The sequence below is a fragment of the Triticum dicoccoides genome, chromosome 3A (assembly GCF_002162155.2).
Source record: "Triticum dicoccoides isolate Atlit2015 ecotype Zavitan chromosome 3A, WEW_v2.0, whole genome shotgun sequence".
Taxonomy (NCBI): Eukaryota; Viridiplantae; Streptophyta; class Magnoliopsida; order Poales; family Poaceae; genus Triticum; species Triticum dicoccoides.
The window spans coordinates 3,043,661-3,057,765 of record NC_041384.1 but is presented as its reverse complement, the minus strand read 5'-3'; the positions used below and the strand labels follow the sequence as shown (position 1 = coordinate 3,057,765).

Here is a 14,105-nt window from a genome sequence, read left to right as displayed (position 1 = left end):
GGGGGGTACAGGGACGGGGGGAGGTGGAGGGAGGAGCGGGGGTGCGGGGGAGGCGAGCAGCGGCGCGGAAACCCTAGGCGGAAGGGGAGCGGGGGGAGCGGGATGTGTGACCTCCGAAAGAAATTATATGTCCACCCAAAGTACAAAACTTATTAATGGACATGTTATCATACTGTTGACACTACCTGATCGACCATAAGAACCTGTATTCAGGGTTGACATGATACTGAGAGCACAAAATTTTGCAGGCTATCTCCCCTCAAATTCTCCTTTTTTTTGCGGGCTAGGTTATCTCTAAAAATCAGACTCAAGTGAATAATATGTTACATTATAATTCTGATATGGAGACAACGATGCATACCTCACAGGGACTGAAAACTCATAGGAATTATTTGCCCACACGAGAATTTTCCACGCCAAAGAGAGGACTGAAGCACCTAACGACGGACAGAGTTGTGAGCTAAACAGAAACACGTACCAGCGCCGTCCTTATCAGTTGGCTGTTTCTTCAGCAAAGTGCTTGGCTCCAAGCCAACCACCTTGCCTTTTCTATTCGGAAACTCATGGCCCAGAGAGAAAATATTGGATACCCTTTGTCCTAGGGTGAGGGAGTCCAACATTTTTCTGTATGATTAGGACTTTCCATAAGGTTAGTCATCATAAATTCCACGTGCTTTCGCCCTCAAGAACAGACCGGCATCCTTGACTTGGAATGATATCCCTCTTGGTCATAGTCAACATTTTCTGATTTTCACCTTCTCCTATTTAGTACTAGTTGGGTGAGAGTTGGGGGGCACCGGACGAGCTAGAACATCCACAGTTTTAGTGAGGGTCTCGTACTAAATGGCGAAACCAGGCAAGCACATAGCTTCATCGTCTTCCTTTGTGGTGCCGCTTCCCTACTTGATCACGGTCCTGCTGTCTTCTGGGTGCAAATCCGTGGACGCAACGGATACTCTTCTTCCGGGCCAATCTCTGAGCGGTAACCAGTCCTTACTCTCGAAATATGGTTCCTTCAAGCTGGGCTTCGATTCAGATTGCACATTCGGCATATGGTACATGAACTCATCAACTTGCAGCCCTCTACTAGTTTGGGCGCCTGATGTATTTTCGCCCGGTTGTACAGATAAGGCTTCGTTTGGACTCTTCAAAAATGGAAGCCTATATCTAAAAAATGATGAGGCCTCACTTGCTTGGTCATCACTTGGTACGGACGGTATACCTATCTCTGCAGTTGCAGTACTTCTTGACAATGGAAATCTTGTAGTAAGAGACCAAGTGAATATCTCTCTGGTGTCCTGGCAAAGCTTTGACAACCCAGTCGGTGCAGTGCTACCTGGAGGATGGCTAGGATTTAATAGGGTCACTGGCAAGAACGTCTCTCTTGTTTGGATTGATCGCTTTATTCTCAAGATAAATGCAGAGCAAAGCAGAGGGTTTATTGTGCAGGATACTTCCGACAATATAAATTACTCTGATGCTTTTCCCAGCTGGATGGACATTCATGAGGAGGATGGAGGCTCTTTTCTGATGTTCAATGATGCACATCTGTACCTACAATTGCATGATGATGGTACTGTCAGTGCTGCTAAACTAGGGGACTGTGGTCCGGCGCTGTGGTCTCAATATAGTCGGTGCGGTAATGCAGCATATTGTGGCCCAGACAGCATTTGTGTAGTGCCATATGCCGAAATCCGGTCATATTGTTTGAGAGTTGCAGCTCCACATTGTCTATCTAATCTTTCCGCTAAACAAGACATCTCTTTTCATCCCATAGATGAAGTCCTTGTATTTCCAGAAACTCCGTCGTTGGTGCAGGTCAGAGGCATCAGAGAGTGCGAAGCTATTTGTTCCAGTGACTGTTCTTGTACGTCATATGCTTTCAATGGAACATGCTTACTGTGGTCTGTGGAGCTGCACAAACTCACTGTAGGGATCATGCCTGGTTCAGATGGGCATCTGTACATACGCACGGCTAAGCAAAAAGAAAATTCGGGTTCCAAGATTGGAATTCTTATTCCAACAGTGACGGGTGTTTTGCTCCTCCTCCTTGTTGCTCTGTTTGTTTGGTGGAGAAGCAAAAGGAAGATATTCACAGAAAGACCAGAGAATTGTAGCGGTGGCCTTATGATCTTCTCGGACGCGCAGATGAAGAAAGCGACGAGAAATTTCTCTGAAAAACTTGGAGAAGGAGGTTTCGGCTGTGTTTTCAAGGGGACATTGCCAGCAGCAGCTTCCTCCATGGTGGCTATCAAAAGGCTAAAAGACCTTGGTCAAGGAGAGAAGCAATTCCGAGCCGAAGTGCAAACAATTGGAATGATCCAACACATCAATCTTGTCCGTTTATTTGGGTTTTGTGTGGAAAGAAGTACGAGGATGCTGGTATACGAGTACATGGAGAACGGATCTTTGAATTCCCATCTGTTTTCCAAGGGTTCTTCAAAATTACCCTGGGAGCTCCGGTACCGCATAGCACTCGGAACCGCGAGAGGCCTGGCCTATCTGCACGAGGGGTGCACGGACCGCATTATACACTGCGACATGAAGCCGGACAACGTGCTCCTTGACGCAGACTTCTGTCCCAAAATTGCAGACTTTGGCATGGCCAAGTTGCTGGGTCGAGATTTCAGCAGGGCGCTGACGACGATGCGAGGGACCATCGGATACCTCGCGCCGGAGTGGATCTCGGGGGTTCCGATCACACACAAGTCAGATGTCTACAGCTACGGCATGATGCTTCTTGAGATCATATCGGGGCGAAGGAACTCGGAGAAAATCAAGGAAGGGGAGTTTACCTACTTCCCAATCTTTGCTGCGGTCAAGGTGAATGAAGGGGATGTTGTGTGCCTGCTGGACAGTAGGCTGGCGGGCGATGCGGATTTGGAGCAGCTGACCAGAGCTTGCAGAACTGCATGCTGGTGCATTCAAGATGATGAGGATCACAGGCCAATGATGGGTCATGTTGTGCGCATGCTTGAGGGTGTTGTAGACGTCCAAGTACCACCCATTCCGAGGTCTCTACAGAATTTTGTGGGAATGGATGATTGCTCTCACTCTACAGCCTTCTATACTCTTTGAAAGGCTACAAACCTCATTCTGTTTGTCGATGAAGTATCACAGTTTATATGTATCTTTTGTATTTTCTAGACTGCACTCCTCCCCTATTTATTTCCCAAGGTTCGGATAAGTGGTTGTTGCAATTCATTATACTTATAGTGATATCCTGCAGTTGTCCCCTATTTATTCCCATGGTTCTGATGAGTTGCGATTCATAAATCCTTATAGACTTCCGGTGATATCCTGCAGTTTTAAGCAAACGCCTTCACTTCCTTTCTATGCTGGCTGGCAAAAAAGTGAACTGCATATAATTCCAATTTAAGGACTCAGTCCAGTCAGTGGTGGATTACCAATCCTTGCATCCCCAACCCCCAAACTTGAACTAAAAACTGTAAATGGTGTTGTAAGCATACCTTCCACATTGAGAGTTTCAGGACTGCTGTTGGCATATGAGGGTTTTTAGGCATGAAGTTATTTGTCTAAAAAAAAAGGCAAATGCAGTTATTATTCATAGTTATTGTTCAGAATTCATCGAATTTGAGTATTTGTTCAGAAAATTGAAGTGCTCTACTACTCTTTGCTCATGCTGTCAATCATAACGGGAGGATTGCAAGGCACTATTACCAAGACAATTGTGATATCGTGTCCCCAAGGCCTGAATCAAAAGCGCACCTGCTTATGCAGAGACGAAATTTGGGAGTTCACGTCCTCCTCTGTGAACCACCGCAGATACGACCATAGAGCGCCACCCACCATTAGCTCAGCCACTGAATTTGTGATGCTGGTCGTCCTAGCGCAACGCAGACGAGAGGGACCGCGCAGGTGAGGTGCAGGAGATGCATCCTAGTGGTTTCCTTACTTCCCGTGGACACGAGCTGCAGTTTAGTTTTGGTTTCGACTAATCCGGGAGGAGCCAAGTGATCTGCAAAAGATCTACTAAGTTGAGACCATGGGTTCAATACTCAAAATTCCATTGTGCTGCAATAGTCTGTATCGTGTTACAATTGAAATAGATACGTGTTGTGCTAACAATCTCTGCTGCTCTGTGTTTCAGTCATGTACAACAGTTTGATACTCCTCAAAGTTTTGGTCATGAACTTTTATCGACAACAGTAACGAAGACCGTGGCAGATTGAATATTTAAAAATACTAGGACCGATGCTTTTATCCCACATGATTTCAAGCACTCAAAATATGTATGTAACTTTAACAGGATCAAGCAATACACTACTAGGTGATCCGAGTAAAAAGAGAGCAGATGTCACTTGTTAGTTTTCTTTCTCTTAGTAATTCATATATCATGATGAGGCAGTCCATACTTGATGTGTTTCAAATAAACACGAGCAGATTATAAAAGTAATTTGTATATTATGAAGTACACCATATATAATTGCTTAAGAGAAAACTGCATAAAATAACCATGAAAAAATTTAAATTTAAGTGGGGACTAAAAATGTCAGTGTGGTACAGTTAATGCTTACCGGAATGGGTCCACAACGACCCAGTCCGCACCACCGCCTGGGCCCTGGACAACTCCGTCACCACCGTGGAGACGACAACCTGGCGGTGCCGCCGCCTTGGAATGGTCGCTTAGCGACTCCTCCGCCAACACCGACAGGGGTAAGGCTGCCGCCAGAGCTCCACGGGCGCCGTCAGCATTGGTCGTGGCGGCCCAACACACCATGCAGAAGGAGGCAGAGCGGCTCCTCCGCGAGCGGCAGACTGCGGCCGGACAAGGATGCTGAGGGCCACCGGCGCCCTAGCGCTGCTAGAGGAACGACGATGACGATGACATTGACGGCGATGGTGATGCGGCCGGGCAGGGCGGCGACGTGTACGAGCTACGGTGGTCTTCCAGTACAAGCTATATGTTTTTTTAGTACTCAGTTAAACGTCTAAAATATCATTCGTATATGTAAATATAATTATCTCCGAACTTGAATGAAATCTGATGTGGCTGCTTAAATTTGTCTGATTATTTTAAATCATATTTGAAATCTTTGCGGATAGCTTTGAATGGTCGTCTTCTGCATCCGTGTCCGTGAATTGGTCCCTTCGGTCCACGGATGGATACTGCGGGAGCAGATTTAGGGTCAACGTTGCAGATGCCCTTAGGCGGGGAAATATTTCTTAGTCTTTTTTCCAGAAAATAAAGATTATTCCCGGCCTCTACATCAGACTGATGCATGCATCCCCTTTATTAAGCAAAGTGACCGAGAAGTCTGTGTTTCAGTCTTTCAAAACAAGCTCGCTCAGAGCTGAAGAAAAATAAAAAATAATAATATGCCACAACCGGTGAAAACAGAACGACATTACTAAACACCCATCTTATTACTGGACCCTCATTCAAACCGGCTGTAGATATCCAGAGCTACCATCTCCCATTGGGTAGACACAATAACGAAAGTCTCCCTTGCTTCCACATGAGCGAGTAACGACCACATACTGATCCAAGCAGTGGCCCTACAGATAACCTGCAAAAAATTTATACGAGTTTGTCTGTTAAAATCCATGGCATTCCTATAGTTTCATATGACCCAAAGAAATCCACACGCTCCTATCCAAATATGTCTCACAAAATATTTCTTGGAACATATCAGGTCTTACTTTTGTATCGCAGAACACATACTAATAAGAATTGTTATTGGTTGAAACTTTGCCCCAATCTTATATATTATTATCATTATTTACTAATTGGAGGCATTATACGAAGCTCCATGTTAATTCACATCATTAAAAATATCTTAATCATTCTTGGTCGTTTGATCTATGTAATTGATCTATCTTAACCATGCGATGTACGTTACCCCAGTCGCGAAAAAAGTCCAATCTAAACGTAAACCTGACCCAACCTACATAATTTGCATCAGAAAAAAAAAGTTTCCTTAGAAGAGACCATGTCTCACAAGAAACCAGGAACATCAGCACGTTTCCTAAAAAGAAGACCATCACCACGTTCCTCTCTTTCCCTCCAAAAAAAAACCACGTTCCTCTCCTTTCACGTGTAGATTCAATCTGGTGCGCCCCTGCCAAGCCTGTTTCCACAACCAGAATACATGGTACCTCCTCCTCTTTTCTTTCAATGGTAAATGTTTGGGGCCGGAGCGCCGGCCGAAGCGCTCGGCCGGTCGCTTCCGTTTTTCATGCGTGAGACACGCTGGCACGCACACGCTCAGTGGATCCAAACATTTTCCTTCTCTTGTTCATTTTTTTCCTTCCTTTCCCCCTGCTTCTTCTTCCTCCCGCCTCCGTCTGATCCCATCCCGTCTCCCGCAGTACGAGCTCGCTAGCATCAGCGGCGCGACCCCTTGCTGTTTTCATGAGCATCTCCTACCCCACCGTTGCAAGCATCTTCTTTCCCCAACCAAACCCAAAACATGCTCCTCCACCGATGCTGCAACCGGCGACCCAAAAGCTACAACCAACGACAATAAAAGTCTCAACCAGAAGATGCAGGTGCGCTGCCGCAGAGCAACGGCCGCGTCCTGCGATGGAGCAAGCCACAACCTGGAGCTGCGACAGGGCTAACGGGATGTTGCAACCGGCGACCAAGTTTTCTAGAACCGGCAGGGAGATTTGCTGGAACTAGCACCCAAAAATGCTACCACCGGAGTTTGTTCTGTCAGAACAACGGCATTTTTTCTACAACCGTAGCCTGTTTTTGCTGCCACCAGTGACTTTTTTTGCTACATGCATGCACGGCGGTGTTGGTCGACGGCGGCAATGATTTTTTTTTGCTGCAACCGTCGTTTTTTTTGGCTACGACCGGCGAAGTTTTTTGCTACATGGCGTTGACTGGTGGCCATCGTTTGTGCAACCCCGTGCAGCGAGCGTCGATAAAAAAAAGCACCAACGGGCATGCATAAAAGCTTCAACCGGTGCGGGGAAAAGCTTCAACTGCGGGGTGGATAAAAGCTTCAACGGGCATGAGAAAAAGCTTCAAACCGAGGTGTGAGCGGTGACACTGAGAGCTGCAGCTAGCGGTATGGTGGTGCTTCGATGGACGTGCTACGACGGTGACGGTGGCGGCTAGGTGCTGCAACAACAGCGACGTCGGGCAGCACGGTTTTGCTACGAGGGGCGACAACGTACTATTGGAACCAGTGAGGACAGGTTCTATGAGGGCGAGCATCGGCGACGAGGGTGGCGACCAGCGTTGAGGCAAGCGGCGAGAACACCGGCGAGCTGGCTGCCTTAAGGACTATTGGCTACACGCGATGGGGCGCCATGGCTTTTCCTTTGTTGCTCTAACGAAGCAGGTTTTTTTTACAACTCTCTAACGAAGCAGTTAGCGATTGGGAAGGCTATACATGCAGATTCTATGGCTCTAACTTAAACGAATCGTATGGTCGCGGTGTGACCGGCCGAAATTTCCGCCGTCGCACCGGCGCATATCACTGCCCCCAATACAACAAAGATCCAAGTCTCATCCAAGAAAACCAGTGGCAGTTGATGCTGCAGATGGGTGTGCAATGTGGGAGCTACACAGAGTCGTCCGTGTCCGGGGCCGGGTTCCACGAGAGCAGTTCGACAGTGTTGCATATGCTCGAAGCTGGGCGGGCCGCAAGCATTGCAAAATCTTACACGCAACGGCGACGGTGATCACGCTCCAAGCCTCCTACTCTGAAACAATTAGCTTCCTTTACTGCCTTTGTTGAGGTGAGGGACTTAGCTACTTTCGATTTTAGTTTCGGACGTGAGAAGGGAAGCACCAATAGCGAGCACCAATGGGATCGAATAGGGTACCAGGGATGCCGAGCAGGCAAGCAGCGGCTTCCCCACGTCTGCCCCTTCAATATACTCTCAAGGTTGTTCTCTCGCTCTTGAGATTTCATCAGGTGCACTGCTTCCATATGCTAGCCATGCTAGCATATCATAAGCAAGTGCTAGCATAGGAAAGAACCTAAAGTCAGGAGGAAAAAAAAGAGCAATGCACTAAAAAATATTGGATTATCTAAGGATTTATTTCAATTGGATGAAAAATATGAAGCACTGATCATCTATTCTCTCAGGTCGTCCATGATGAAGAGCAGCATGCACGTGTCACAGAGTGTCGAGTCCGAGGAGTCGATTACAAATATCAAAATATGTAGTATAATCATACCGAGCAGCGGATCAAAAATGCTAGAAAAGTCTCGCTTCTCATTAGTTGCTTGGAGTTGACTACCATATGCAAGCTAGACTGCATAAACAGGGCAGGCCATGGGTATGACAGCGTTCGGAATAGTTGAGGAACGGACAAGCAGTAGTTGGAGTACATATATTGCATGACAAGGCATGTAGGACTACAAGAATTACGAAACAAAGTGTTGCTAATCACGATGACGGATGGATTGTAAGAAGCAATGAATAACTTGATTCTGTTAATAAAGAAACAACAGTATAATTTAAAGATCACTTGGATTTTTTATTATCAGTCCACGACCATCATTGAGGAAATACATGACCGCCCTGGCCATAAGAGAAGGAAATTATATATCATCAGCATGATTTTTGCTCTTTCCTCAGTCCATAAAAGGTAGCAGTTCATGTTTATGTCGGCCAACATGGTTGTGTTAGAACCTAGATTCACATGGGAATTAGAGTAAAATATTATGACCAAGTTATGAAATTTACATATTTTTTAAACTAAACACAACTTACAGAACTATTGATGATTCGACTACACGTACAATGTTGTTGTCCTCCTGTTTGGTGTACACAAACATGTGAATCGCAGCAAGCATGTTTGGCTCAGCCCTTCCAAGTTGAAGCTGCGTCCCAATGTCATTCTTTCAGTTATTGTCTTGAGAAGGGCGCCATATAGCCGCTACAGATAAACAGTATTCCATCGTTAATTGTAAAGCAGCAGAATATCTTCTAATTTTTTTGAACAGAATATCTTCTAATTAATTCAACATCTGTAGAAATAAGTTGCATAATTAATTTCAAGCAATTAATTTTAAGGAGTGGCCATGCATCTATAATACCTAAATAGTTCATCCCCACTATCCTATTTCTCTTAACATGCAGCCTATCCACATCATCAACCCACTACAACCAATTATCTTGACATGTAGGCTTCCACGTCACTACACCATGTGAGCAATTTTTCTTAAAATTATTTAGTTTTAATAGGGATGGTGATCAACCGATTAGTTCCCAACCACACCTCACGACCATTCTTCTCCCTGCCCAGTCTCTTCCCCTTTGCGATTTTTATCTCCCATTCTTTCCCAATATCGCTCTCCCATGGTACGAGCGGCTACGGGTGAGCGAAGCGACGGGTTGTCAATGGTTGCGAGGTGTGGTTGGGGACTGATGACCTCTCCCTCCCTCTCACGTCAGTACAACGCTCTAATCCCAGTCCATGGCTCCTCCAGGTACCTCCTGCTCCTTTGCTCTCATGTGCGTCCATCGTGATTCCCTGGCGGCGGTGAGACGCGAGAGAAAGCAGTCAACACAGAGTAGATCTACGAGGCGATGCCGTTGAATTATAGGCAGTGGCATACGTTCCTTCCGTAGAGGCAGGGGGTTCTTCGTGGCTGTCTTCCACTCAAGCTCTCGCGACTACGGCGCCGTCATGTCTGGGTACCAATGCGTCCCCTCTCCTGCATATTGATTAAACAATTTTTGTTTTTGAGCAGGCATATATATCTCAAGCAAATCTTCTCTCCTTATGGCACGATGTAGAGTTGCAGACTACCAAATGTCAGGTGCCGCTTCTTATTCGGCTGGAATTCTTTCGCGACTGCAGTCTAGAGCATAAATAAGTTTTAGTGTTACAAGCAAAATCCTACACTTCACATGCCATTACATTTTTCAGGAAACTACGGTGGGCATTCAGATGCCATTTTTTACTTTATGCTATTTTTCATATTTTTAATTGCTCTGATTTAGAAAGATTGTAAGACTGCCTGCACCTAGCTTAATCAAGCTTTGTTGACAGGCTAAAGAAGAAAATATTGGAGTACTGCTTAGACATTTTTGCATGGTGTCGTCAGTACTGTACGCTTAATTTCCCGAAGAGCTGAAATTGGCGATCAAATTATGCTGCATTGCCGATCAGGAAAGACAAAGTGGCATGCATTCTGCCCTCATATCGTCTGACTACAACACATGTAAGCTTCGTTCATTTATTTTCAATCTGTTCTTTGACCAAGGCTACATTTCAGAGTAGATCACGAATATTTTCTCTCCTAGCAGATTTCCTAGATAAACCTGTTCGGATGCCACTTTAGCATTAATTCCTACGATGACATCCTCTATCATTTCACCTTGCTTTCAACTCAAATCCAAAGATGCAGCCAACGTGTCTTCCTCCTTGAACTGGTTTGTATTATTTCAGGTTGTAACAAGATAGAGAAACACATATTATTTCATTACCAAGGTTATTAAAGGAGAACCAGCGATCGACTTTATTTGGAACATATTATATTATAACTGGTTTGTACATTTGAGTTAATTATGATTTTATTATTGTTGACGTATAATGTGCTGCCTAGTCTCTTTCATCAGATCGGTATTTTGGTTGCATTGGCTAGAGCATGCACTTCTACATGGTATCAGAGCCAAGAGGTCTTGAGTTCAAGACCCGGCTGGCGCAATTAAATTGTAGTCCACTTTCGGTCCACGTTTAGACCTGAAGGAGAGACACATGAGGGGGGGTGTTTACGTATAATGTGATGTCTAGTCTCTTTCATCAGATCGGTCTTTTGGTTGCATTGACTAGAGTATGCACTTCTACAATTATAACTGTAACAAGACATAGAAACACATATTATGCTGATGAAAGGCGTCGTTCAATCCCTGAGCTAAAGTACCGGTCTATGATTTTCTGAGTTCTTAGTTTAAATCGTGTACAAACTATGTTGCAAACTACTTTACTTTTTTTGTGTTTTCTCCATCTAGATACTACCTATTGAATTTTGCTTCACCAATTTCAATTTGTTATTTCTTTCTGTTTCCTGCAACTTTTTGCCCACTATATTATTCAAACTCTATGCACAATCAAAAGTATTTTAATAGGCATTGGATTGCTCATTCTTAAATAATTTGCAGGGTAGGAATATCTCCATGTTTCTCTTCAGAATATGATCCACTGCATTTATGTTGTTTGTTATACCGTACTCATACAACTATTTGAAATCACATAGTTTTTTAATTGTTTGGCTTCTGTGCGCTACAATACACTAGATATGTATTAAACCCCTTTTATCATACTTCAGTATTTTTTCTTATGTGCATCTTTCCTTCCCTTTGCGTGTTACCAGATTTATGATAAACATTGTCTTTCTCTATATGATTGCTCATTTTTAATGTACTATTCAAATTTTAATTAGTGATCACAATATTTAATACTTATTTTTATTATTTTGCTATTCTCGATTGTTTCTCTGTAGTGTAAGCAACCATTCTTATCAAGGGTTCCCGTCGCAACGCGCGGGGTTTCATCTAGTTATACTTAATTTTGTTTCCTCTAAAATTAAAATAAACAGTTGCATTTTGAGAGCCATCGCAAATGTCTACGATACTTTATCTAAAACTCTTTGACAAGCTGTTGTGGTATTTGCATGAATAATGTTAGTATAACTAGATAGATAAATGCAATAAATTTTCCAGTTCTGGTATTTGCATGAATAATGTGATAAGATGAGATTTTATCAAATCAACTTACTTTTTTCGGAGCACTTTGGCAAAATAAATGAGGAGCTTGACTTAGATGGAGATTTAAAATTTATGAAAAATACATTGTATACTAATTTAGTATAAGAAAAAAAATCATAGGCTAGACCGTGCGGATGCACGGGTTGTCGACTAGTGAATCAAAATACGCATCCTCAAATAAAACCCTCGGAAAGATACTGTGCACCATTGCTTACATGCGAAAATTAGAAAGAAGAAATAGTAGCTAAAGCCTCCTAATAAAGCAAGTGATCAACGCTCTGTATCAGCTCGAGCCTTTCCGTCGACTCGGCTGCGGGTTCGCGGTGGTCGCCATGGGGCGCAAAGTAGTCGGTGGTGCGCAGGTCGAACACGGTGAGGTTTCAAAGGATGTACAAGCAGCCGTCCCTGAACGGACGTCGTGCGAGAAGTTGCGCGCCCATGCCCCAGCCCCGCCTTGGGCCTCACTACCGACCTCATTCGGTAACTGCTTCTCGCCGTTGACCCACGATAGGCTGCTGGTGTTGTGGTCGAGGATGCTGATGTGGAAATCCATGGTGGAGTCGCCGGTACGGTCATGGCTATCTAACGAAATTGAATTGAATCAGTGCTTAACATGGAGTACAAGTATCCACGCAAGAGAGAGAGAGAGAGAGAGAGAGAGAGAGAGAGAGAGAGAGAGTAAAAGTGAAGACAGAGTACCCATCACTAAAGATGTTCAGGATGTTTGAAAACAAGCACACATAGTGTTGAGGTGGCTAATTCATACAGGCCTTGACTTGGGTAGAAAAAACGGTCCTATAAATGCGGGGTTGCAAGCATTCTAATCATCAGTAAAAAGGTGATTTACATAGAAAAATACAGTTTCCTCAACAAGGAAAGAGAGTTAATGGCACGGCGAAGGCGCGCATCACCTTCCAGTATTATTGGATAGTACAACGACACACAAACGCATACTTTGATTGACAAGCTGATGTATACAAGCAAATCAACACACACAAGCTCTATGGAAGAAGGAACATTGAACAACCATAATCAACCATAATTTCACATTGCGATTCATTGTTCAGAAAACATAAACAGAAATACAGAATATAAATCCTCGGCCAAAAGCTGGGGGTGATGCGCCACCACCCATACTCCTCCTGTGCCATCCCACAAAACCAGGTCGTGGCGTTTACAGAAATCGAAATCTACGCACGACTACAAGGAGCCATGTTATTTCCTACGCAATGCAGGGCCCCCAGTTACATGTTTTCCCTATGCGTGCCCGCGGCACCCTTTCTTCTTCTTGCAGTTGCTATTGCAGTCGGTGTTACAGGTGGGATGGCAGTCCTGGTCGAACTGGCTGCGCTTGCAAACTTCGCAATTATTGGAGTTGTCGCTGACGCCCACGCACTGCTTTCGAGCTTCGGTCTCGCAGTCACAAGTGCATGTGCCGTCGCTACTGCAGCAGGTACCCTCTGCATTGCACCGCTTGAAGAGCTGACGCTGGCAGTCCGCCAGACCGCTGCGGCTGAAGTCGCAGTATTCGCTGCAGGTGGTTTGAAGCTCCTCGTCGCACTTGGTACTGCATACCGTGTCGCAGTCGCTGCATAAAGGCGTCGGAAGCACCTTCCTCTTGCAGCCGTTGCTGCAATTCTTAAGACACTCGGGATTGCAGTGCTGGCCGAAGTAGGCGCCCATGCAACCTTCGCAGTGCCCTGCTGTTGCTTGGGTGTTGTTGCAGTAATTGGCGCAATTGGCTTCAGCCTCCGCGGTGCAGTTGGTACGGCACAGTGTCTCGCAGTCGCTGCATAAAGGCATCGGATCCCCCAGGGAAGACATGATCAGCACGGAGAAAACAGCAGCACCAATAAGAGAAGCTCCACCTGCAGCCATTGTTGCCGAGAGCAAGCTTTGTTTCTAGCTAGAGAGGTAGGTAAATATGTGGATCAAGAGAATGCCTAGCTAGAGAGGTAGGTAGATATGTGGATCAAGAGAATGTCTCAAGAAAAGATATGTGAATAAGCTAGCCAGTGACTTGCTATATGATGGAGCGCCTGATACTATTTATAGGCTGGCTACGTAGACCTAAACTGAATTATATGGATGGACGACTATCTAATGTAAGCTACTCCATGTTACAATTTGGCTAAAATAATGTTGCAAGTTGGTTTGAGGAGTACATATATCATATTCACCTTCACTGGGCTCCATTAATTTCCCTGCACCGTCTTGACCCTTGAATAACTTCAATATATCAACTTCATTTTTGTGGCTCACCGATAAAAGGGAGTAGAACAGAAATGGCTTGGTAACATAGTTTTAGGACATACTCCCTCCGTCCCATAATATAAGATGTAATATTACATCTTATATTATGGGTGCGGCGGGAGTATATATTAAGCACTAATCTGTTGAGG

At 44.8% G+C, this 14,105-nt stretch overlaps 2 protein-coding genes across 2 annotated transcripts; one reads left to right on the top strand and one right to left on the bottom strand.

Moving 5' to 3' along the window:
- The first annotated feature begins 1,266 nt into the window (after window positions 1–1,266).
- Window positions 1,267–3,105, top strand: LOC119270867 (G-type lectin S-receptor-like serine/threonine-protein kinase At2g19130). The gene has a single exon (XM_037552913.1). It carries the CDS (start codon window positions 1,495–1,497, stop codon window positions 3,076–3,078), a length of 1,584 nt encoding a protein of 527 aa, XP_037408810.1. The 5' UTR covers window positions 1,267–1,494; the 3' UTR covers window positions 3,079–3,105.
- Window positions 3,106–12,736: 9,631 nt separating this feature from the next.
- Window positions 12,737–13,707, bottom strand: LOC119270866 (keratin-associated protein 5-4-like). Its single transcript, XM_037552912.1, has one exon. It carries the CDS (start codon window positions 13,579–13,581, stop codon window positions 12,961–12,963), a length of 621 nt encoding a protein of 206 aa, XP_037408809.1. The 5' UTR covers window positions 13,582–13,707; the 3' UTR covers window positions 12,737–12,960.
- Window positions 13,708–14,105: the final 398 nt, after the last annotated feature.